Below are 23339 nucleotides of genomic sequence, written 5' to 3'. Positions count from 1 at the left end.
CAGCCTCCAGCCAGCCCTCACACTGCTCTTGCCAACTGTTCATGCCATCTCAGAAAAGTGAGGCAAGGACACATATTCAACAAAGTTTAGTGCACAGTGATCTATGGACAGCTTCATGTGCAGAAGGGAAATGGTGCAAAAACACACAAAGTGGATTACATTCCCATGATTTCTTTGCATTGCAGATTTTAGGTTACATGCATTAGTCCCGTATTTCCCTTTGGGGATTCCAAAAATTCTTACAGAGAAATAATTGTATCATAGAATTGTAGAGCTGGAAAGGACCTTGGAACACTATCTAGTCAACCCCCTGCAATTCAGGAATCTCAACTAAAGCATCCATGACAGATGGTCATCCAACCTCTGCTTAAAAACCTCCCAGAAGGAGAGTCTACCACCTTCTGAGATAATCTGTTCACTGTTGAACAGCTCCTACCATCAGAAAGTTCTTCCTGATATTTAATTGGAACCTCCTTTCTTGTATCTTGAAGCCACTAGTTCGGGTCCTAACCTCCGGAGCAGGAGAAAAGAAGCTTGCTCCATCATCCATGTGGCAGCCCTTAAGATATTTGAAGATGGCAACCGTATTGCCTCTTGGTCTCCTCTTTTCTGGGCTAAACACACCTAATTCCCTCAACCATTTCTCCTAAGGCTTGGTTTCCAAGATCTTCGATAATCTTGGCTGCCCTCCTCTGTACATGTTCCAGCTTGTCATTATCCTTCTTAAATTGTGGCACCCAGAACTAGACACAATACTCCAGGTGTGGTTTGACCAAGGCAGAATAGAGGAGTATTATTACTTCCCTTGATCTGGACGCTATACTTCTAATGAGGCAGGCTAGAATAGAATCAGCTTCTGCCCCCCCCCCCTGCTGCATCACACTGTTGACTCATGTTAAGCTTGTGGTCTACTAAAAGCCCTAGATCCTTTTTACATGTACTACTGGTAAGCCAGGTGTCCCTCATCTTATATTTGTGCAGCTGGTTACTCCTACCTAAGTGTAGAATCTTACACTTGTCCCCATTGAAATTCATTCTTGCATGTATGTGGCTCTGCATATACGTAGCTCTATTCACTGCTACTCAATAATTTAGTGTAGATCTATTTCTTATATATTTTGTCCCTACTGAGATTCATTTTGTTAGTTTTGGCCCTGTTCTCCAATCTGTTAAGGTCATCTTGAATCCCGATTCTGTCTTCTGCGCCAGTAGTTACCCCTCCCAGTTTTATGTCATCTGCATATTTGATGAACAACCCTCAATTCTTTCATCCAAGTCATTTATAATATGTCAACAACAATGGGCCCAGGACAGAACCCTGTGGTGCCCCATTTGTCATTTTTTTACAGAATGGCAAGGAATTATTAGTGAACACCCTTTGGGCTTAATCAGTCCACCAGCTACAAATCCACCTAACAGTTCCCTTGTCTATCCCACCTTTTACTAGCTTCTCCACAAGAATATAATGGGGAACTTTGTCCAAAGTCTTACTGAAATCAAGATACACTACATCCACTGCATTTCCCTGATCCGCTAAGCTTTCTTTCAAAAAGAAAGAAATGAGATGACTTGTAATCACAGTATCGTTTTCTAAGTGCTCACATATCAACTGTTTAATGATCTTTTATAGGACCTTTTCTGGTATCAGTGTAAAGCTCACCAGTCAGTTGTTATCTGGGTCTTTTTTGAAGATGAGGTCAGCATTTGCCTGCCTCCAGTCTGCAAGGACCTCACTTGTTCTCCAGTAATTCTAAAAGATTATAGATTATAGAGAGGCTCTGTGATTACACCTGAAATCTCCTTTAATACTCTTGGGTGCAGCTCATCAGGCCCTGGAGATTTGAATTCACAAAACTGTCCCACAGGAGAAGGAGCTTGTCAGAAGTCTGTGACGTAATGCATTTTTTTATTATTAAAGAATCAAGTTAGGTAATTGCAAGGGGCCTGAATGCATTTCCTTCTCCTCATGCTTCCCCCTTTATTTCTTCTAGCAGAAGAAATTGCTCCTCTCCTCCCCGCAAAGCATCGCTGGATAAATGACTTCCCTATGAAACCGAGTGCAGCTTGTCCTGGGAAACTATTTCAGGGCAGGAGCCACTCAGAAATCTCAGCGCACATATGGCTTGTAGATCAGCCTGCTGGATTAGTCAATGATATGTTTCAAGTTTTCAGTGATTGCTGTACCTGTTTTGTGCTGCATCAAATACATGTTCTCAGCTACAAAAAAATATAAAATGTCTTAAGAAGCGGAGCACCTAAGAATTGAAAGGACTGTTATCTTTCCTGGTTTTTCTTTTCTTTTTTGTTAGAAAGACTGGCTTTCCTCCTCATTATCAGCTTATGAGAGCAGATACGCTGAGAAATGACAGATTCTTCTTCTAGGTATAATCTTTTGCAATCACAGACAACATTACGATATTGTCTCGAATTAGAGCAATCTTTGAAATGATATAATAATCTGCTGCAGACAATGTAGGAAACTTTTACTTTGATCAGAAGAGGGATAAGGGTATAATGCTGTGGAACTAGGAGCTATTAATTCCATGCAGGTTTTTGTTGCTGCTCCTGAGTAGGGTAGCTTGATTTAAACCAAGTACATTTTCAAATCAGCAAGAGAAGAAACCAATTTTCATCAATGATTCAAATCAACTCTCCCATGTGTTCACCCATATTCATCTGTATTTCCTAAACTCCTCCTTGACCCTGCATCCTGGTTTGTCCTTCCATTTGGACTTATTCTAAACATAAACTGGAAAAAAATTATACTCAAGATTTTGCCAATGTTTGATTACAATGATAATCCAATATTTTTCTGTGATTATGATTACCTTGACATGCTTACTATGTTTAATTAATTACACCTAGATACCTGTGTTTGTCCTCTAAGGAGCTCAGGACAGTGTACATACAGCTCCCAGGCAGACTATGCTTCTGGGGAGCATTTAGAATGAAGCTGGATTAGCTTCAGCAGTAAAACTGCACCATACACCTTCCAAGAGTTATCTGCGCTATTTGCTGGAGGCCACGCGGGTGGCACTGTGGGTTAAACCACAGAGCCTAAGGCTTGCCAGTCAGAAGGTTGGCGGTTCGAATCTCCGCGATGGGGTGAGCTCCCATTGTTCGGTCCCTGCTCCTGCCAACCTAGCAGTTCAAAAGCACGTCAAAATGCAAGTAGATAAATAGGTACCACTCTGGTGGGAAGGTAAATGGCATTTATGTGTGCTGCTCTGGTTCGCCAGCAGCTTAGTCATGCTGGCCACATGACCCGGAAGCTGTCTGCGGACAAAGGCCGGCTCCCTCGGGCAGTAAAGCGAGATGAGTGCCACAACCCCAGAGTTGTCCGTGACTGGACCTAACAGTCAGGGGTCCCTTTACCTTTACCTATTACTGGGCTGCTCTTGAAAGAGTCCCCTTTTTTGGGTAACAATGGCTCAGGGTGGCCGGTGTTTTCCTGTGAGCATTACAAGGATCCATCTAATCTCCATGGTGAGATCATATAGACACTGAAGTGGGGGCCTAACTCCTCATGGGAACTCCTCAGTTTTTCATGGACAAGACTTGCCTATTTACACTGCCTTCAGGTCACGGGGTGGGGGGGAGAGATGTTTAAGTGGATAATAATCCCTTGGAAAGTGTTGACCCAAATAATGCCAACACCAGTCCCAAATCAGAAGTAAAATGCAGTTGGTTATATGGTAAGTATGTTTTGTGTCAAAATACATTTCCTTCTGAAGTTTCAAACAGCCAAGATTTAGAGTGGAGTATGGTCAAAATGTGTTTTGTTTTCTGTCCTCTATAATAAATCAGTTCTGTTTTCCTTATCACACAGCTCACTTGAAAGGTTCATGAGCTCTGGCAAGATTCCACATATCTGATAGAATGAATTTTATGCTGCTTTGGAGGGTACAGAACAAGGAGTTGAGGTTGCATTTACAGTGTTTGAGAACAACCTCAGGGAAACATAGGGAAATGATAATGAAAATATGCAAGAGTTCTTGGTTTATATTGTTAGCTGTCCATAACTTTAGTGCCTGAATCACATTTGCAAATATTCAAAGACTATAAAGCTGTAATATCTTAATTTGAAAACAGTGTGCTGTAAAAATGTCATTAGTCTTGAGTTTTTCATCAAGGAAGTTTCCAGTTGGGTTATGGCTCCTGCTGAGACTCATTTGCACTTTGGGGGGGGGGGCATGTCCCACAATCAAAATAAATACCAAAATCCCTTGATCAATTTGTACAATCCAGGCTCCGCATGGCAGTGTATCCGAAGTTAAATCACTTTCAACCAATTTCCATCTGAACAACAAAATGAAGAATGTGTATGGAATGTACAGATGTGCTGAAATTCTGCTCTGCATGTAACTAATTCAGATGCTCTGCTGTTAGCCTGAAAAGTATCCAGATAAAAATGTGTGTGGATTTCATAAGATTATAGTGTCTTGGAGGAAATTATCTATTTTTTATTTGTGAAACCAGTTTTGTTGCTTTTGTTAAATTATTTACTTGTGGTTTTTATCTTGTATTTTATTCTGTGAACTGCACTGAGATACTCTGATGAAGGGTGGTATATAAATTTAATAAATAAAACAATAAATAAAATGGACACAGTAGCATCCAATGATACAGCTTTCACCAGCAGGGATCTGGTTTTGATGTTTTTACTGCTGGTGAAATTATTAACCGCCCCATAATTGTTAAGAAGAAATGTTTGCCTTGTAGGAATATTAAAGGCCTTCTGAGATTATAGGTTTCAAAATTTAGGGTCTATAACTATTTCTATTGTGGAATTAGTGCCATGGATATGGAGAAACAGATTGATGCTTTGAAGCCAGAGGTCTCTCATCTAGTGCATAATGCATCATTTAATTTACTGCGAAGTAACTTTGTACATTATGGCAGCCGAATCTTTGCTTAATGATTGGGTAATTGCCTATGGATTGCTGCCTGTTTGCTGTCATAAAAATACCTCCCCCCCCCAAATCCAGCTTCTGCCCTGACCGCGGTATGCATTAGTGGCAACACCGTTCCATATAGTCTTACCTGAAGTTTGGGAGGTTAAGATTGCTCCCTTAGGCTTAACAACAGTAGGAATAGATACTTGTAGTAGTAGTAGTAGTAGTAGTAGTAATAATAATAATAATAATAATAATAATAATTCGTTACTTATACCCCGCCCATCTGGCCAGGCCTCCCCAGCTTCACAGAAAAGGTAAGTTTCGAGGACAGAAAGTAGGAAAAGTGGAATTATGATGACAGATCCATGCATGAGGGGCAGCAAGGAAGCAGGAGACCTTCAAAAGCTGAGGATGGCAGAGCTTCAATGTTACCCTAAAATGTTTTCCTTCCCCTTGTTTGTCAATAACCTCATGAGACAGCTGCTTGTGCAATACTTTGTAAAGAGAGGAGAGGAAAACTATATGGAGAGTACAGTAGATGAAAGCCTCACAAAATGCTGTGGCTAGACCAGGCTTCCTCAAGCTTGGCCCTCTAGAAGATGTTTTTGGCCTACAACTCCCATGATCCCTAGCTAGCAGGACCAGTGGTCAGGGATGATGGGAATTGTAGTCTCAAAACGTCTGGAGGGCCGAGTTTGAGGAAGCCTGGGCTAGACTGCTGGTGGGGTCAGAATACTACCAACATATAATGCAAGGGTTTAAAAGTTTGCACCAGCTGCCAAAATGCTATTGGGTGAAGTTTAAGACTATGGTGTTAAGCAGTATATAAACTGTTGAAGTAAGTAATAATGAATAAATATTGTATTTTTCAACAACTCCACAGTCAAGAGACAAATGTGTGGTTCCCCAGTGGTGTAGTAGTAAATTTTAAAGGCAGGAGCTCATCATGTTCCGATCTCCATGCTCCCAAGGAGAGTTTAAAATGCAATGGCTGTGCTTCAGTTCACCTATTGTTTAGGAGAGAGCAAATTACGTAGGTTCACCTTTAAATGCGAACTGAATCAAATTTCTCCCTTATCCCTAAATACAATTTATTAGGATCAGCATTGCTGTTCTGCTGCACAGTTTCCTGCAAGCAAGTGCCATTGATCTATTTCAGACTGCATGGATTCAGCTTGTAAAACACACTGGGCCTCAATAACAAATCCCCAGCTAGCCGAAATGCAGCCATTTCATTTTAATTAGAAATGCAGACAATTTTGCAGAAAACTACTGCTGCAAGAATGAAGTAGGGATCTTATGAAAGGAATGGAAAGGCCTACCCAGCCTCTACTTGGTTATTTCCTCTTTCTGTGACTTTTTCTATAATGATCTTACAAATCTGAAGGCTTCATTATCGCCTCATTCACTTCCCAGAGCAAGGAAAATCCCCCAATTACCACATCGCTAAGGCTGATGACATTATTGCTCCTGTTCTGCCAAACAACCTGGAGCTGTGCTACCCTGCAATACTTATCCACTACACCACTGCTGGTTTCTCTCAGCGGAACTAATCAGGAAAAACCCCAGCATGCTCTACTGTTCATGTACGTGGCACAACAAATGAGCAAAAAGTCTCCTAGGTTGGTGAAGTCTTCAGAGCTGTCCAAAGATTATGGAAATGTATCTATGAAACTGCAGTTACAGAATCAAGAATGGATCTTGGAAACCAATGGGGGTTGGGAATGTAACTCTGGAATTCTAGCTGAAAAATGTAAGGCACATTTTTATCAGAACAGAACACACGAGCCTACCAATCTCTAAAAATTTATCAATTCTCTGTGATAAATCATATAAGCCAATGGAAAATCAAATTAGCAAGGAAAAGAATATTTAAGAATGAAATTCAGGGGAAAGGCACAAGCTTTTATATAACACCACAGTAATCCCTCCATATAGAATGTAGTCTTTGGACTAAGTCAGTTTCAGGTAGATACAATAAGGGGTGACTTTCATCACAAATCAACCGCTTTGACAGCAGATAAACTGGGCAACAATGCAAAGAGGCAGAAAATAAAATCTCAAAATAAAGAGGGGGGGTCATACTTACATTGGTGACATATTCAATATCCTTCCAAAGATTACACTCCCTGGGAAAGTCTGACAACTCTAAAAAATTATCCACTATCACTTGGCCAATCAAGTCATGCCTGGAGAATCGGTCAAAGTCATATACAGAGAAGTGGAGCTTCCTCGTGCTCAAATCATTGTAAGGAACAGGAAATAAAAAAACTTCATCAAACACTGGGTTTAGGGTCTTTCTATGCACTTTAGTCTGGTGTTTTGTTTTCCTATCTGGAAGTAAGTAGATCTTGACATAGGGGTCTGAAGTCCCAGAGAAGTCCTTTGCTGGCAGGTTGACAGCTTTGTGAATCTTCACTATCAGTTGCTCCAAGTCACAATCGTATTTCACAATAAAGTTGAGCTTCCCACAAGATTTGCTATTGTTCCTCCTCCCATCATCTGTGTCCACCGATCTTTGTTTATACAGCTCAGGCTTGATGCGCCCAATCCCTGTCAGCTGCTCCTGCTTTTGGATCTGCTGGATGTTGAAGTCTGGGTTTGAGAGATTGAGCTGCCTTCGGAATGAATTGTGCCTTGAATAAAAACAACAAAACAGACTTGATTAGACAGGTGGGATTACAGCATCTCTACAGTGTTAAAGGAAACAAAAAAATTAAAAAATGAAAGCTGAAATCATGATTTTGGACAATTAAGGACATTTTTGATATAGTTTCCCTACCACACCACTCATCCATGCAACTCGTATCAGTTGTTGTGGACTTCTTACCAATCATGCTTCTAACTTGACTGCATCCTCTCTTTCCAATCACCTGGGCAACAGGTAAGAGGTTGGTGGTGCTCCCCCCCTTTGAAATTTCTGCTATCCCTTGGTGGTTCCTCTCACTGTGACCTAGCTGGAAGCAAATTTTACATTGCCTCTCAGTCAAAATATTAATCTAATTCATCCTTGATCGCTTCCACAATTTATGTGGATACCACAGCTTTCACACTCAGTTTCTGACTATGCTGCTGCTGTGTTGTTCTTCCAGTTGCTCCACCTATATAGGTCATTCATCTGTTCTAAATCTTGCCAGAGGTCAAAAGTGCCTTGCTACTCCCCAAATACAGTGGTACCTCGCAAGACAAAATTAATTCGTTCTGCGAGTTTTTTCGTCTTGCGAAGCAAGCCCATAGGGAAATTCGTCTTGCGAAGCAACTAAAAAAACGAAAAACTCTTTCGTCTTGCGAGTTTTTCGTCTTACGAGGCATTCGTCTTGCGAGGTACCACTGTACACTGAACTCAATCCGTTCCAGGAGTCCATTTGACTCCCAAAACTATTAAAATATCAAGGTGTGGGAGCCGATTTGTTTGGGAGCTAAGCTAAGTTCAAGTACCAAGGTACCACTGTACACAGCAGTATAAACAAGTACATATTTATCTACTCAATGCATCTTATGGTTTTTATTACCATAGGATGTGGTATAGCCACAATACTAATAGCTTTTGAAAGGCGGGGACAAGTTCATGGTAGATGACTGTAATAATTACTATTCATTATGATAATAAAAAATTGACTATCTAAGGTGTCCCATTGGCAGAAGCCCTGTGCAAGAACTTCTGCTTGCACAATTGGGATTCCCCTTCTCCTTTCCCCATCTGCCCCTTAAAACTGGCTCAGGAGGGACGTCAGGAAAAAAAAACCCAAACAGTGTACCAGGGAGGAGAGGGAGGTCATTCCATCCTGCAAGCTGAAATGTTTTTGCAGATCATGCGTATCAGCACAATGTGGAATTTCACCCCATGTGTTTGGAGAGATAATATACCTTTGTTTGCCAGATGATGGGGCAAACTGCAGAGGAAAGCTATCTTCACCATGTCGTGCTTGTGAGGTGGTTGGACACAGTCAACAAGACTGAGCTGCACTGGGTTAGCCATAGATCTGATACAGTTCAGCAGTTTTTTATGTTGACTCTGCCCCACCATCATTAGCTCTCCCATATTTTACATACACTCCTCTTCATGCAGTTTTGTTCAGTCAGTCTTCCCCCTTGGTGATTTCACCTCCCACCCACTCCACCAAAGCTGTGGCTAATACCTAGCACTTCCTATTTCAAACTCTCGCAAGTGTTTTGTTAACCTGTTCTATTTTTGTTGAATTCTTTGCAGGGCTATATCAGCACCCACAGCTGCAGAGGTAAGTGAAAATGAATATACTTTGCAAGATTAAATTGAGGCAGCCCTTCAGTTACTACAGGATTTCAGCAACCTGGCAATTACGTTTAGCTCATAAAACAGCAAAAAAATGAGTGGGGCTCTTTCTATACGTTGCCTGCAAGCGTCCGGCTGCTACGGCAACATTTGCAAAAGTACATGCCATTCAAGTCTGACTCTAGTACTTTCACTAATTCTCTGCAATATTACTAAAAGCTTAACTGTTCCTGAACTGTTCCTGTTATTTGGGGGAAGTGCTTAGTCAGCATGCTCAGATATTTTTTTTATTTTTATTTTTATTGAGAATAGGATTTTTCTGATACAAGTAAAATAGCGTAAGTAATGATGGTATAGAAGCTTACAACTAACAGGTGAGTCAGAATGTTTGTATAGATTTCTCAAACCAAACATCTATAACACTTTTCAGATCAAGGTGGAATCTACACACATATAAAAACTGTTCTGAAAATGCTACTTTTCAAAGCGATTTTAAAAATACAGTACATTGAATTTTCCATAAGGCTCACCATTGCCATCTAGTGTCACATTGTGTATTACACTTAAAACATACTTAAAATGTTTTATTTGCAGCTGTATAGCCGAGTCCCAAGTTGTAGCCAAAACTGTACACAAGGAAGAAAGGTGTGATGGGTGATTTCACAAGTTCTAAAATTGTATTGAAATTACAGACTTTTACCCACATTATGAAAACACCCTGAAATGCATTTACCCTCCCCTTTTTTGTAAAAAGGAGGAAGAGGAGGTGCCAAGCAGCAATAAATGGGATGACATAGTGTGGACAATTTACTGATTTGCAATCCTTTGGGATGTTTTCCATCTTCTGAAGCACTAGCTATACTAATGTAGACCAACACACTTACTGACACACAGCCACAAAGTGTCAAGGGGTACCCAAGAGACTCTGCCTCCCTTGCTTCACACAGGATGCTGATTTGTGACCCAGTGTGAGGAAGGTGGTCAGGCAAGCCTCAAGCAATTGGAGAAAATGAAGTGATCCCCTTGGTTCCTTCTCCTAATTCCTACTCTGAACACAGTAAACTGTAGTGGCCCTTTCTTCCTTGGCTTCCCCTTTCCTCTGGCCTTTTATGTTTGATCCTCCAGCCACACCGGTTTGCTGGCTCCTTTGTCTCGATTACAACCAGGCCTTTACTCAAAAGTATTTAGAGTGTACTTTTATTCATGAGGCCCCTCTCAGGATCATGGGAACTGGTGAATGAAGGCAAGGGTTGCCCATCTCTCCCATGATCAGGAATGCTATCTCTAAATTAGTCTCCGATGCCTTCTTCCTTCCCCATCAAGAATCCTGCTCCTGCACCTGATAAAGTAAACACAAACCTCCACCTGTGCAGTCCTTGGTGATCAAGGAGCCTGTTAGGTAAGGGATACTTTTTGGCACAGTAAAGCTTCTTTACTTTGGGGGCAACTCTGTTCTTTACTGGAGCTACTGACCGCGCAGAAGGAGTTGGCTCCGTGATCTGTCGATGCATCCGGACATTATGCACACAGTTTTCCTTGGTCCCTGCCTTAGCGTCCAAAGGGATGTCAGGGGATGTGTGGCTAATCTTCATGGAAGAGTCGGGGTAGGTGGTAGGCTGTCCCAAGTAATCCTCGCTATACTCGTGGTCATTGGTCTCTGTGTCTGTATAGTTCAGGGACTCCTGCTTGTCTTTGTTTCCAGGCAGGCCACGTTCTCGCCAAGGAACCCAACACAGCTTCCAGGACACAAACAGAGACACCCCAAACAAAGCAAGTCCACATGCTGTGACAACTAAGGACAGTAAACTGACTGTGATATCTGAAAAGAAGAAGGAAAATAAACACATGTCAACACTGGAAGGAAAAATCAGTTCTAAGACAAGAGGCTTTAACAGAAATAAACCTTGGGTGAAGGGCGGTATACCAATTTAATAAATAAACAATTTTCTTTGTGCATAGAAGCTGCTGTGTAGGTAAAAAATTTGGTACTGTTTTCCTTCCTAACTCTCCACTCAAGAAAAAAAGACATATCATCAAACTAGCACAGGACTTTGTGGTGCTCACCGAATGCTGTTTTACAAGACACGTTGATTTATCACCCAGACTTCAAGAAAACCTAATGCCTCTGCTTTATGTATCACATCTGTCTCTGTCTCCCCTATTTCCACACTTCCTCCTCCTCTCTCCTATTCTGCAGGCCCCTTTGCACACACACCTCGTTCTCCCTGCACAAATGTAATGCCTGGAGAGAGCAGGGGTGTAGGAAGGGGGTGCGGGGTGCCACTGGGTGTCATCCTGAAGGGGTTGACATTTGGCGTACCCCCCCACCTGCGACTCCCCCAAACCCGGTGAGCAGCAAAGCTGCAGCTCTCCCCCTTCCCCCGGCTCGCTGTGGGGGAGGATCGCGGCGCCCCACCGAGATCGGCCCCTGGGGAGGATCACGCAGCCGCGCCGATAGGCCCTGAGGGTGGATTGCCCCACCCCTGGGTGCACGGCATGTGTGCCACTCCAGGTGCCGGGGCACCTAGCTCTGCCGCTGGGAGAGAGAACATTGTTACAGCAGGAAAACAAACAGAACGAAAGCTTCTGCCATGGATTGCTTGTTTTTAACACGGTTTACAGTTGATCTGTTTCATACTGCCATCATGGTACATCTGCAGCAGCACAATTAAAAGCCTTCATCTGCCCCAGCTGCAACAAAACATGCCTCTTCCGTACTAGTCTCTACAGCCACAGCAGGCTCCAACGGTTTGACTTCACTCCCAAAGGCTCATTCCTCCATTGTCTCCTGAGACAGATGGATGCCAACTGGCATTCGGACACCCCTTGGAGCCTAATGGATGGTAAGACAAGGTATCAAGATTTTACATAAATGAAATAATAAAAAGCCTGTTTCCCTTTTTGTTTCTTGTGTGAGTGTCTCACTGTGTACACACACACACACACACACACACACAGAGAGAGAGAGAGAGAGAGAGAGAGTATGAACATCACACAGCCTTCAAAGAATGTACGTGAGTAACATAGAAGATGTTGCTGAAATTGTGAAAAGTAGCTTTTTCTCTTTTCAAAACAGCTGCAAGAGCGCAGATGCTTTTTGTCATGCAGGACTATTTACCCCTTTGTGGATAATAATGTCAGGCTTTTATTTGGGTACTCATTCACAAGGCCCTCAAATAAATTTTAGCAGGGACCTCCCAAGGCAGTACAACAATCCTTGCTGGTGACTAAGCGGCAACAGAAAGAAGAAAGGCCTTTTGTATTGTACATGGTAAGTGGAAGTCAAGAGTATTTCCATGTTTCCAAAAACCCGATGGCTATAACAACCCACAGTCTATAATTTTGTGTAACAACCATCCCTCTTTCAAATTTCAATTCAATTCAATTCAAAATCCTTTATTAGGCATATCACACCTCACATTAACAAACAAACATCATATACAGACTGTATAAAATACGGGCTCAGCGAACACAATTTATACCAGTCCTAACCTCTTTCAAATTGTTCTTTAACCTGGAAGCCTCCAAATGGCTCACCTGTTTTGCTGTTTTTCCCCAGCAAAGCTTTTCCCTCCTATTTTCCTGGGGTGTTCTAAGTCACAGGGAACTGACAGAATAGGCAATTTGCTCACCTTTCACAAAATCCTACTATTATCTTATCTTGTAGCCATGCTGACACATCTGGGTTACTACAGAGAGAAACAACAGAAAGAGGCTAAAAGAAACAGCCATTTACAGAGATTTTTGCAGAGCTTCTTAAATATGTGCTGCACCAAATATACAGAAAACATTCACAAACAGTGAAGCGCTACTTGGGGAAAGGCAGCAGTGGGGTGCGGGTGGGGAGAGAAAGAGAGCCTTGCAGGTATTTTTAAAGGGTTACAGGAGAGCTACTAACGGCCATGTGGGACAGAGGAAGGCTGCTCAGCTGCTAAAAATAAAAAATAAAATCATAAAACTGTGGGGGAAATGAGACTGCTCTTTGTCAAGCAATGCCCCGTGCACTGAACAAGAGCCTGGGAGATTTATACAACCACAGCCTCATTCCCGGCCCCATCCCTGATGATGTGCTCTCTTCCCCCATGACGTCTAGGCATGGTGTGTGATGTCTGTAATGGGCAAGCCTTCATATGTACTGTTGAAAGCATCTTCCTTTCTTCACAGATACCTAGGGCTCAAGAGGTGTGATGTTGCGGGTGGGGTCAGGAGGCGTGGCGTCTTTCCTGCATCTATATATTTAGCCAGTGCTTTTTTCCTAGAAAAATAGGTGCCAGTAGATACCATGAAGTTTTTACAGTAAATGCCACACTTTTTAACAACAACAAAAAGAGGTGCAGGTGCTGCATATCCTCAAGTACTCCCTGAACCCCGACTACGTTTAGCTATAGGTGTGGAAGGCAATTTCTGAGAACTACTGCAACTACTGCAATGGAATTGCTAGCTTCTAGAGCAGGCATAGGCAACCTCGGCCCACCAGATGTTTTGGGACTACAACTCCCATGATCCCTAGCTAACAGGACCAGTGGTCAGGGATGATGGGAATTGTAGTCCCAAAACATCTGGCAGGCTGAGGTTGCCTATGCCTGTTCTAGAGTGAGGAACAAGGAAAGGTAATCTCCTCTCACTGACTGCTGGGAAACTGTGACCCCAGCAATAGGAGTTCTACACCAATGGGGCTCTGGCAGCAGTGAAGAGACAGTCAAAGTGTAGTAAGGATGACCTACAAGAAGTTTTGCAAAACGACTCACTATTTCATTTGTTTATTCTTATTTTCTGCCCCTCTATCGGAAATGGTTCACGAGGCAGTTAACATTAGAAGGAAAAGAACGCACAACTCAAGCAAACAACAAAAGATGCAAGCTCCCCACCTACAGAAAGTGAGCAAATCAAGAAGAAGTGTGTGTGTGTGTATCTGGCAGCGGCATGCAATCAGTGGACTAGGCTGGTCTCCCAAATATTCTCAGTAAATTAGACTATTAAATCTTGGTGCCTCCTTCCCAAAGTCCAGGAAGCTCCTGCCCAGCTTAAGGAGGGATGTGTGGTGCTCTGATGGGGTGCAAGAGCCCTCTGGCCACCTTCCCAAAGCCCACCTGGCTTTGGGAATGAGGCAGCAGGGCTCTAGCATCTGGTCAGAGCCCTGGTGCCTACTTCCCAAAGCCCAGGGAGCTTCTGCCCAGATTAGGGAGGGAGGCGTGGTGCCCAAACGTGGGATGTTAGGATATCGCCCTCCCTGAATCACCCTCACAAGCTGGTGCCTGTGGCCCTAACTGTCCCCTATGAAAAATTTCACCACACACCACTGATCCCTTGAGGGTATATTTGTAGTCATGTATTTAGGAGACACTAACGGATCAGTAAAATGAAATGCTTTGCTCTTTCAGCACATTCCTTTTTTATTCCTGTTATTTCTTTTATGCTGATGTGTTTCATAGTCACACACACACAATTTATTATGACTAAATGGTGCTGCTGACAAGGCAATGGTTTGCAAGCAACCCCTTTGATTACTGAGTATATGATTCACACCAGGCAGGCCCTATTCCTTTCACTATTCATAGCTATTAAGTCCCTTGCGGCATCCTTGGAGTAGAGTTGCCTCAGGTAATGAGTGTTCCAAGCAGTTGTCTCTCCAGCGTTAAAATACTCTATTCCTATGGAGCCGCCTTCATATTACTTACACTTGTGATTTACCCTCAACCTCACTACATCTTCCTTGGTGCAGCTCAGCTCCTCTGAACCTATTTATCTAGGCCTAAATATATTCCTGCAGGCTGTTATTTCTTGGCCTGGAGTCAGGAACTTGCACCTCCCTGCAACAGACCCCGGCTGCCCAAATGTACAGAAGCTTCAATGGAACTGTACAGTTTTCAGGCCTTTGTTAATCTTCAAGGTAAAGGCGATTTTTTTCTTACAAGCTCACTTTTCAAAAGAATCACAGCAGTGCACCAGCACCTCAACAGCTGTAAAGGCCACAGCTCAGCTACATTGACAGTAAACACAAATTTTGGGGGCTATGTGTCCCACTTATTCTTGCAGATAATCAGAATCTCCTTTATATCATACAGGAGAGTTTCTAAATATTAAGGCAGAGGGGAGGGGGCATATAATTCTACTATCGTAATGCCTGGAAATTCTAATCTTCACCATATCAAGGTATTTGTCCTATCTCCTTGGAAACTGGTGTGGCATAGCTACCTTGTGACTGTTACCAGCAGACCATCTTTGCTTTTGCAATGGCCGGCGAAGGCTGAGCTGGCCTATCAAAGCTTTCCTCCCCCTCCCCTTGTCTTTCTCATTTTCTATGGTGGTACATCAAGGTCAGCAGATGTGGTTCATGCACTGCTTCAAACCAGTGACCTTACTTTCCCAGGAGATTGCAGTCTCTCTGCTGTGTTTAAGGAGGTTTTCAACAATAATAGGTCATACTACTGTCAGGAAGAAAACATATTTTTACTGACTGCATTTTTATATGTATCTGTGTGTAATTCAAACTCCTTTCCCCCAGCCCTACCCGCTTAAGATCTAAGAGTGTGAGCATCCCCAGAGGTCCAATTTATAGCATTTAGGCTCCTTATGCCTCCCCATAAGGAAGAGTAAAAGCAGTAGTTTAAACTTTAAATGCTTCCACGTTTTCAGAAAACACATTTAAGGAACACGGCCCCATTGTCATCCGTTGTTGTCTTTCCCAAAGGAGGGAATGCAAAGCAGAAAGGAGAGAGAGCACTAAAGAGTTACTAAACAGCATTAAACATTGAAGTGGCAGACAACTTAGAAATACACACACAAACAGAGAAAGGAGAAATCTGAACTACAAAGATGCGTTACTTTCCCTTAGCTCTTTTGTGTATACAAGAAACACTGTCTGTTTGTCACACTTATGCTCCCCCCCTGCACTTCCCCAAGTGAGCGGATTCAATGCACCTTGGCATTCCTACCTTCTACTGACAATATAATTAGCACTACAAAACACCAAGGATAAGATAAGGCACTGGACAGCCATAACTCTTGGTGACCTGCCAGTCATTTGAAGCCACCAGTTAGGAGAGTGGAAAAATTTGATGAGATCGTCATAGTTGGCATCCATCTGCCTTGGGGGAGAGTGCCTTTGCAGGCAAAGTCAAACTGTTGGGAGGTTGCAGCGCCTACTGTGGCTGCAGAGACATGCTTTGTTGCAGCTGGGGCAGATGAAGGCGTCCGGTTGTGCTGCTGCAGATGCACCATGGCGGTTCTTCTTTCTGCACTCCTCCCATTGCGCATCAACTGATATTAAAAATAGGATAAAGCCCAGTAATGCCCTTGCTTAACGGGTGATCCCAATGCCAGCTACAGACAGAGTGAGAGACTGTTTTGCTGTTCTGCAGGAGCTTTCCCAGCAGCTCAAAGAGCTATGAGGTCTCGTCTCTTTAATGCTTTGCTTTCTATTCTTGCATAGCAAATAACCCCCTGATACAGGATCATCTTGGTGTTTCTTTCATTGCCTTGAAAAAGAGCCCCTTTCCCTTTGGCAAGACAGCAATCCCACACAATTCTGGCCTACCTACATTAACTATGAACAGGACAATTTTCACACACACCTAAGCAAAGTGTAAGTAAACAGTGAACCGTATGGGAAAGGCATGGATAAGAGCAGCAAGCCATTTGGGAACCAGCCCTCATAAACTTTCCACATTACACTGCAGCAAGCTAGTTGTAATGGGGGTGAGGGGGAAGAGAAGTACTGTATAGCCAACAGCAAGTGCATCTGTGGGATTGCAACACATGTGGAATTGGATATATAGCACAAAATTCCGCTTACCTTGCTTCACGGATACAGAAAAATAACACATCGGCAATACCTAGTGGAAGAAGCCAGATGAGAAGCAAGTAACATTTCTCATGGCCAGGAAGTGAATTTTCAAAGGCATATTCAGCTTTTTTTACCTTACATTACACTACCTCCTATTTCCTGGAACATGCCGTTAAAGTCTAACCATCCACATACCCTCCATTCTTTCAGTCTTTGCCCCAAATAATAGGAATGTAAGCAGCTGGCTTATATCAAGTCAGACCACTGTTTCCTCTGGCTCAGTACTGTTTATACTCCCTGGCAGCAAAACTCCAGGCAACTTTCCCAGCCATCCCTGGAAAAACTGGGACCGAATCTGGGATTTTCTGCATGCAGAATATGTGCTCTATTTAATAATTTCACAGCAGATCCTGGGACAAACAGACCATGGGCAGCACACACCTGTGTGATTATGGTTATTTTGGATAATTTTCTCCGAACCTGGAGTGCTATACTGCAGAAAGTACACAGCCCAGTATTAATAGTATAGCTCAGAATAAAACACTAATACTTTTCTGTTAAGCTAAGTACCATATTTGAAGTTTCCCACTTTATGAGCCAAAAAAGGTTGTCTGCAGATTGCTGAGTTGCTATTGAGTTTACGCCAAGAAGGAAGCCGCTTGTTTGAAAACAGCAAATACATTCATGCTGGACATTTCTCTGCACCTGCTGTTCACCCCCCATTCTGCTTGGATTCAAAATGTTATTGAATTTACTATAGAAATGTTAAGCACCCTTTACAAAAAGAAAAGATGCCACATACAGACCTCTGCAGAGATTTCTGTAAGAAGGGACCTTTATCCCCTTGAAGTATGAAAAGATGCAAATGTCAGAAAATGTAAAATGAGCTTACTGTGCCAACCCACTGAAAGAGAAAGGGCACTCTGAAATCTATCCACTTTTGCATGAAAAAGGCAAGAAGCCTTTAATCCTCACTAGGCTAGAATATAAAATTTGATAGGTTACCATGAACTACAGCAATAGGAATACTTTTTATTACTTATTCATAATCTGACTTCTTTATTCACATGGCATCTTTTCTACTAAAAAGGGTGACGGAATAATAATAATTTTATTATTTATACCCCGCCCATCTGGCTGGGCTTTCCCAGCCACTCTGGGAGGCTTATAATATATCTAAAAGCATAATAAAAACATCAATCCTTAAAAACTTCTCTAAAAAGGGTTGCTTTCAGATGTCTTCTAAAAGTCAGATAGTTGTTTATGACATCTGAAGAGAGGGCATTCCACAGGGAGGGTGTCACTACCGAGAAGGCCCTCTGACTGTAACTTCACTTCTCGCAGCGAGGGAACCAGCAGAAGGCCCTTGGAGCTGGACCTCAGTGTCCGGGCTGAGTGATAGGGGTGGAGACGCTCCTATGAGTATACAGGACTGAGGCCATTTAGGGCTTTAAATGTTGGCACCAACAATTTGAATTGTGCTCAGAAACGTACTGGGAGCCAGTGAAGATCCTTTAGGACTGGTGTTATATGGTTCTGGCGGCCAATCCCAGTAACCAGTCTAACTGCCGCATTCTGGATTAGTTGTAGTTTCTGGGTCACCTTCAAAGGTAGCCCACGTAGAGTGCACTGCAGTAGTCCAAGTGGGAAATAACCAGAGCATGCACCACTCTGGCGAGACAGTCTGCAAGCATATAGGGTCTCAGCCAGGATTAATGCATGATATTATCCCATTGCACCCTATTGCTTCTCACCTTGCAACAAAACAAAACAAAGCAGAATTCTTAAAATAATTAAATAGGTTATAAACTTCTGTCAGATTCTTCCAGGCAAGTGGGTCTATAGGATTGCAGCTATAGGCACCTTTACTATACAACAAGAAGACACTGATCCACCACTAATTTGCAATTATTAGTTATGTTAATCCAGAACCCTGCAATTTGGAAAGGGCAGCAGGCATAGGGAGTAAGCACTATTGAACACAATGGGATTTACTTCCAAGTAGAAATGCCTATGTTTAATCTGTCTCTAAAAGTATATTGCTTTTAGAGACTGGTTTTGCAGATGGCTAACAATAATTATGGTGCTGGAGGAGACTCTTGAGAGTCCCATGGACTGCAAGAAGATCAAACCTCTCCATTCTGAAGGAAATCAGCCCTGAGTGCTCACCGGAAGGACAGATCGTGAAGCTGAGGCTCCAATACTTTGGCCACCTCATGAGAAGAGAAGACTCCCTGGAAAAGACCCTGATGTTGGGAAAGATGGAGGGCACAAGGAGAAGGGGACAACAGAGGACGAGATGGTTGGATAGTGTCTTCGAAGCTACAAACATGAGTCTGAACAAACTGCGGGAGGCAGTGGAAGACAGGAGTGCCTGGCGTGCTCTGGTCCATGGGGTCACGAAGAGTCGGACACGACTAAACGATTAAACAACAACAACAATAATTAAAATGGACAGAACATTTCCTAATGACTATGGAAGCACACATGGAACTTTGAATCAGGCTGTTAAAAGAAGTAATTAAAACAATGAAGCTGGTCAATTGCAAAACAAGGAACAGGGGCCATTTTAACTTGCTGCTCTGCTCTGATCCTATATGGTCACAAGGAAGCAACATTCTAGTCTGAGGGAAACTCATAAGTGGTTTATAAATCCTTCCCAGGGAACTCTACCAATTGCAGCTATGTAAGGACAAGATAGGTCTTCCAATGACTCTCCGCACCCTTAACAAACTACAATTCCCAGGATTCTTTGGAGGAACTGATGAAAAGGATTGACAATCTTTTAAATATACTGTATAGTGCAGCAAGGGTGTTATGTATTGAAGTTCTCACCCTGGCCACCAGGAGTATCGTGTATATAGTTTTCACTCAGGTCCACGTCAGTTACTTTAGGCAGGAAACCCTGGGTTGTTGTTGCTACAATGTTGACAACCGGCTGCCTATAAAAGCAGGCCGGCTGAGCTGTTCGCTGTTCAGTTCTGTTCTGGCCTCTGAATAAACAAGAGCTGTTTGAAGAATTGCTGTGTCGTCTGATATGTTCACCCACAACTTAACAGAGGGCCCACAATCTAAGTAGACAGGAAGTCTTCCAGGGAAAAAAAACCTTTGCATTTTATATCCAAGAATATCATGCAGAGAACACTATGCTCTCCAACAATTTTATATGATCAGTAAGAATTGACTATACTAATACAGTGGTACCTCGGGTTACATACGCTTCAGGTTACATACGCTTCAGATTACAGACTCCGCTAACCCAGAAATATTACCTTGGGTTAAGAACTTTGCTTCAGGATGAGAACAGAAATTGTGCTCTGGCGGTGTGGCAGCAGCAGAAGGCCCCATTAGCTAAAGTTGTCTTCAGGTTAACAGTTTCAGGTTAAGAACAGACCTCCGGAACGAATTAAGTACTTAACCCAAGGTACTACTGTACAGACTAGAGAACTGATAGTGGAGGTTTCCGCCCCCCCTTTTTAAAAAAAACCTGTCATTTTCCAGTTCTTTCTTCCATTAGATTACAATTCTTACCTAAAGGCCTACTTAATCTCTTCACAGTAATGCTGCCACAGGCAACATGAAGAATACAGCTATTCATGTCAATCATCTGTGCGTTCTAAATAAAGCATAGAGTAACACACCCATATTTCAGATACGAGTCAAGAGACATTACACACATTTCTTGCTCTTTAGTACTCCTTCGTCTTTCCTTCCAGTCATTTGAACTAACATCTTAAGAAGCAAATTACCTTTCAACTTCTTAATGCAGATATTACACATACTTTTAGAATAAGGACAGCATAGTAATTATTTGTTATTTGCAGACGAGTTGTTCCAATAGGAACTCTGTGTATGTATGCTGATGTTTTTACACAGTCTCAAATTCAGTAGCCAAGTGACGGCAACGTGTAAAATAGAGAAAAGTTAATTGTACCAATGAGAATGCTTATTGTGTCTTTTCAACTGACTGACAGTAGGCACTGCCTTGTATCCAGTTAGTGGGGAGAAGAGAGAATAATGAAGCATTTTTCTTGTATACAATTTTAAAAGATCCTGCTGGGAGTGAGACACACATCCATATAAAATCTAGCACAAAGCAGCCCCAATCATAATCATAGTAATAACAGTTTAGTGCAAACACAATCAAACACACAGAATGGATTGTTTAGGACGTCTTCGCAGACAGACAACAAATTGCTACTCTTGAATTTTTCTAATCTAATTACAACCACAGGTAGAATAATAAATAAATATATTTTTGCTTATGCCCCATCAGAGTGGTTTACAATGTTGAAAACTTGCACCATAAATTTTACAAGGGTAAAGCTTGTAACAGCTTACTTTGAAAAAATAAATCAATACTTGAAAACTCCACACTGGAGCAACAAAGCTGGTTCTCCCCCACCCCAGCTACCTCCAAAATTCTCATATTAAAAGGCGTTATTGTGCTTAACCTCCCACCCCAAAGAGAGAATAAATTCTCATAAATGTTATTTTATGGAACAGTTTTTGTTGGTGGTAGTCTATGCATTCTCTTGAGCTCACAGAACTGAAGGTTGGTATTTGATCTGTCCAACGCAAACACAGAAATCCTTGATCATTATATCCTTCATTAAAAAGGTAAAGGTACCCCTGCCCGTACGGGCCAATCTTGACAGACTCTGGGGTTGTGCGCCCATCTCACTCAAGAGGCCGGGGGCCAGCGCTGTCCGGAGACACTTCCGGGTCACGTGGCCAGCGTGACAAAGCTACTCTGGCGAGCCAGCGCAGCACACGGAAACGCCGTTTACCTTCCCGCCAGTAAGCGGTCCCTATTTATCTACTTGCACCCGGGGGTGCTTTCGAACTGCTAGGTTGGCAGGCGCTGGGACTGAGCAGCGGGAGCGCACCCCGCCACGGGGATTCGAACCGCCGACCTTTCAATCGGCAAGCCCTAGGCGCTGAGGCTTTTACCCACAGCGCCACCCGCGTCCCGCATATCCTTCATTATAAAATACTAAATTGTCACGTTGCATGTTTGCAAATTCATGGAGGCTTCCTTATATCATTGCCTAAGAGATGGCAGAAACTGGATCTCATTCAAAATGTAAAATTCATGGAGAAAACCAATATTTATGAATACTTGATTAGGCTGTGAATCTGAGAATGCCATATAAAGCCAAAGCAATCAATGCTAAGTACCCAGCCTAGGAAGGAGACTGAGACTGAGAGAGATAGAATCCACAAGGGAGCTTCCTTCAAGCGCTGGGAAATGTGCTAAGAGGCCAGTGTTACCAGCAAAGATACACCAGTATTAGGAATCTGAAATCAAACCAAGTGCATGGTTTTTTCCCCCAAACAGGTTCAAAGTACCTTTGGCATATGAAATGCTATTCTCTTGACACTACCTTATTCTGCTGTTGAATCCTGGTTCCTGGTTTCTGCTGTTGAATTCCTGGTTCCGGAACAGCTGGTTTTGAAAAATATTGCAGGATAAAACAACCGCCAGCAACCAGGCCAATTTACCTGCATTTCCTGCAACATCCATTTAACCTCTTCTTGTACCATTTCTAAAACACGCATCCAATTAAGCTTTACATAAAAGCTTTCCCATTTAGGGCAGCAAATTAAGCAAGAGGAGCTCCCACAGGGAATGTAAACAGCACTGTGTGATCATAGCTTAAAGAGAGAATCTACAAAATAGGCAGCGATAGGGAAAGCAATGTTCTTGCGTCACTGATACCCACTCATAGTGACTGAGCATGCAATAAAGCTCAGAAATGGGGCCTGTTGGTGTTCAAAAGCTTGATTTGCCTCTTTGTCACAGTTACTTTCAGTGAAAAATTGGAGTAGCAGTTCTGCTAATGGCTGAATACTAATTACAGATGGGATTCAGCTAACCAACCACGTCAGCTGAAGAACTTCCTGCTTGTGCAACATGGATTTCCCTCCGTCTCTGCCCTCTGTGTTTCTGAAATTGGCTTGGGCGGCTGGGTGGAGAACAGGGTTCAGGGGAGAAGGGAGGATTGTCCCATCTGGCAAGGATGAAAAATGAAATGTTGAATTCCACCCTACAAGAATCTGCAATCCCCAAAATCTAACCTGGCACTGACCTTTCGAGTTTTTCGATAAGCTGACAGGTCATACTGAATCCTAAATTCTTTGAACAGGTGCCTTGTAGCAGCTGGCAGTTAGAGGCCCCGTGAAGTAGCAGTTAGGATTCAGCTAGAGCTGATCTTTTCACTCTCACTTTTACTGTTGTTTACACACGGGTATTACCTTTTTCTTTTTTCTTTTTAAAGGGACGCAAGATGGCGCTGTGGTCTATACCACAGAGCCTAGGGCTTGCCGATCAGAAGATTGGCGGTTCCGTTGTTCGGTCCTTGCTCCTGCCAACCTAGCAGTTTAAAAGCACATCAAAGTG

The 23339-nt window shown here is 42.7% G+C and overlaps 1 protein-coding gene across 6 annotated transcripts in view; it reads right to left on the bottom strand.

Annotated features, from left to right (window-relative positions):
* The window catches only part of SYT9 (synaptotagmin 9), a 91019-nt gene that overhangs the window by 28918 nt on the left and 38762 nt on the right, over nucleotides 1–23339 (bottom strand). For all 6 annotated transcript variants that reach the window (XR_008330730.1, XR_008330729.1, XM_053390576.1 and 3 more), the window contains exons 2-3: nucleotides 10624–10969; nucleotides 6988–7534 (exon numbers count right to left, since the gene is read on the bottom strand). Coding sequence is in view for 4 of the 6 variants with exons in the window: in XM_053390576.1 (XP_053246551.1) it covers nucleotides 6988–7534; nucleotides 10624–10969 (893 nt within the window). In the remaining 2 variants the exon portion in view is untranslated. The remainder of the gene's footprint in view (nucleotides 1–6987; nucleotides 7535–10623; nucleotides 10970–23339) is intronic.

This window comes from Podarcis raffonei, chromosome 1 (assembly GCF_027172205.1).
Source record: "Podarcis raffonei isolate rPodRaf1 chromosome 1, rPodRaf1.pri, whole genome shotgun sequence".
Taxonomy (NCBI): Eukaryota; Metazoa; Chordata; class Lepidosauria; order Squamata; family Lacertidae; genus Podarcis; species Podarcis raffonei.
This window is presented reverse-complemented; position numbering and strand designations above follow the sequence as displayed.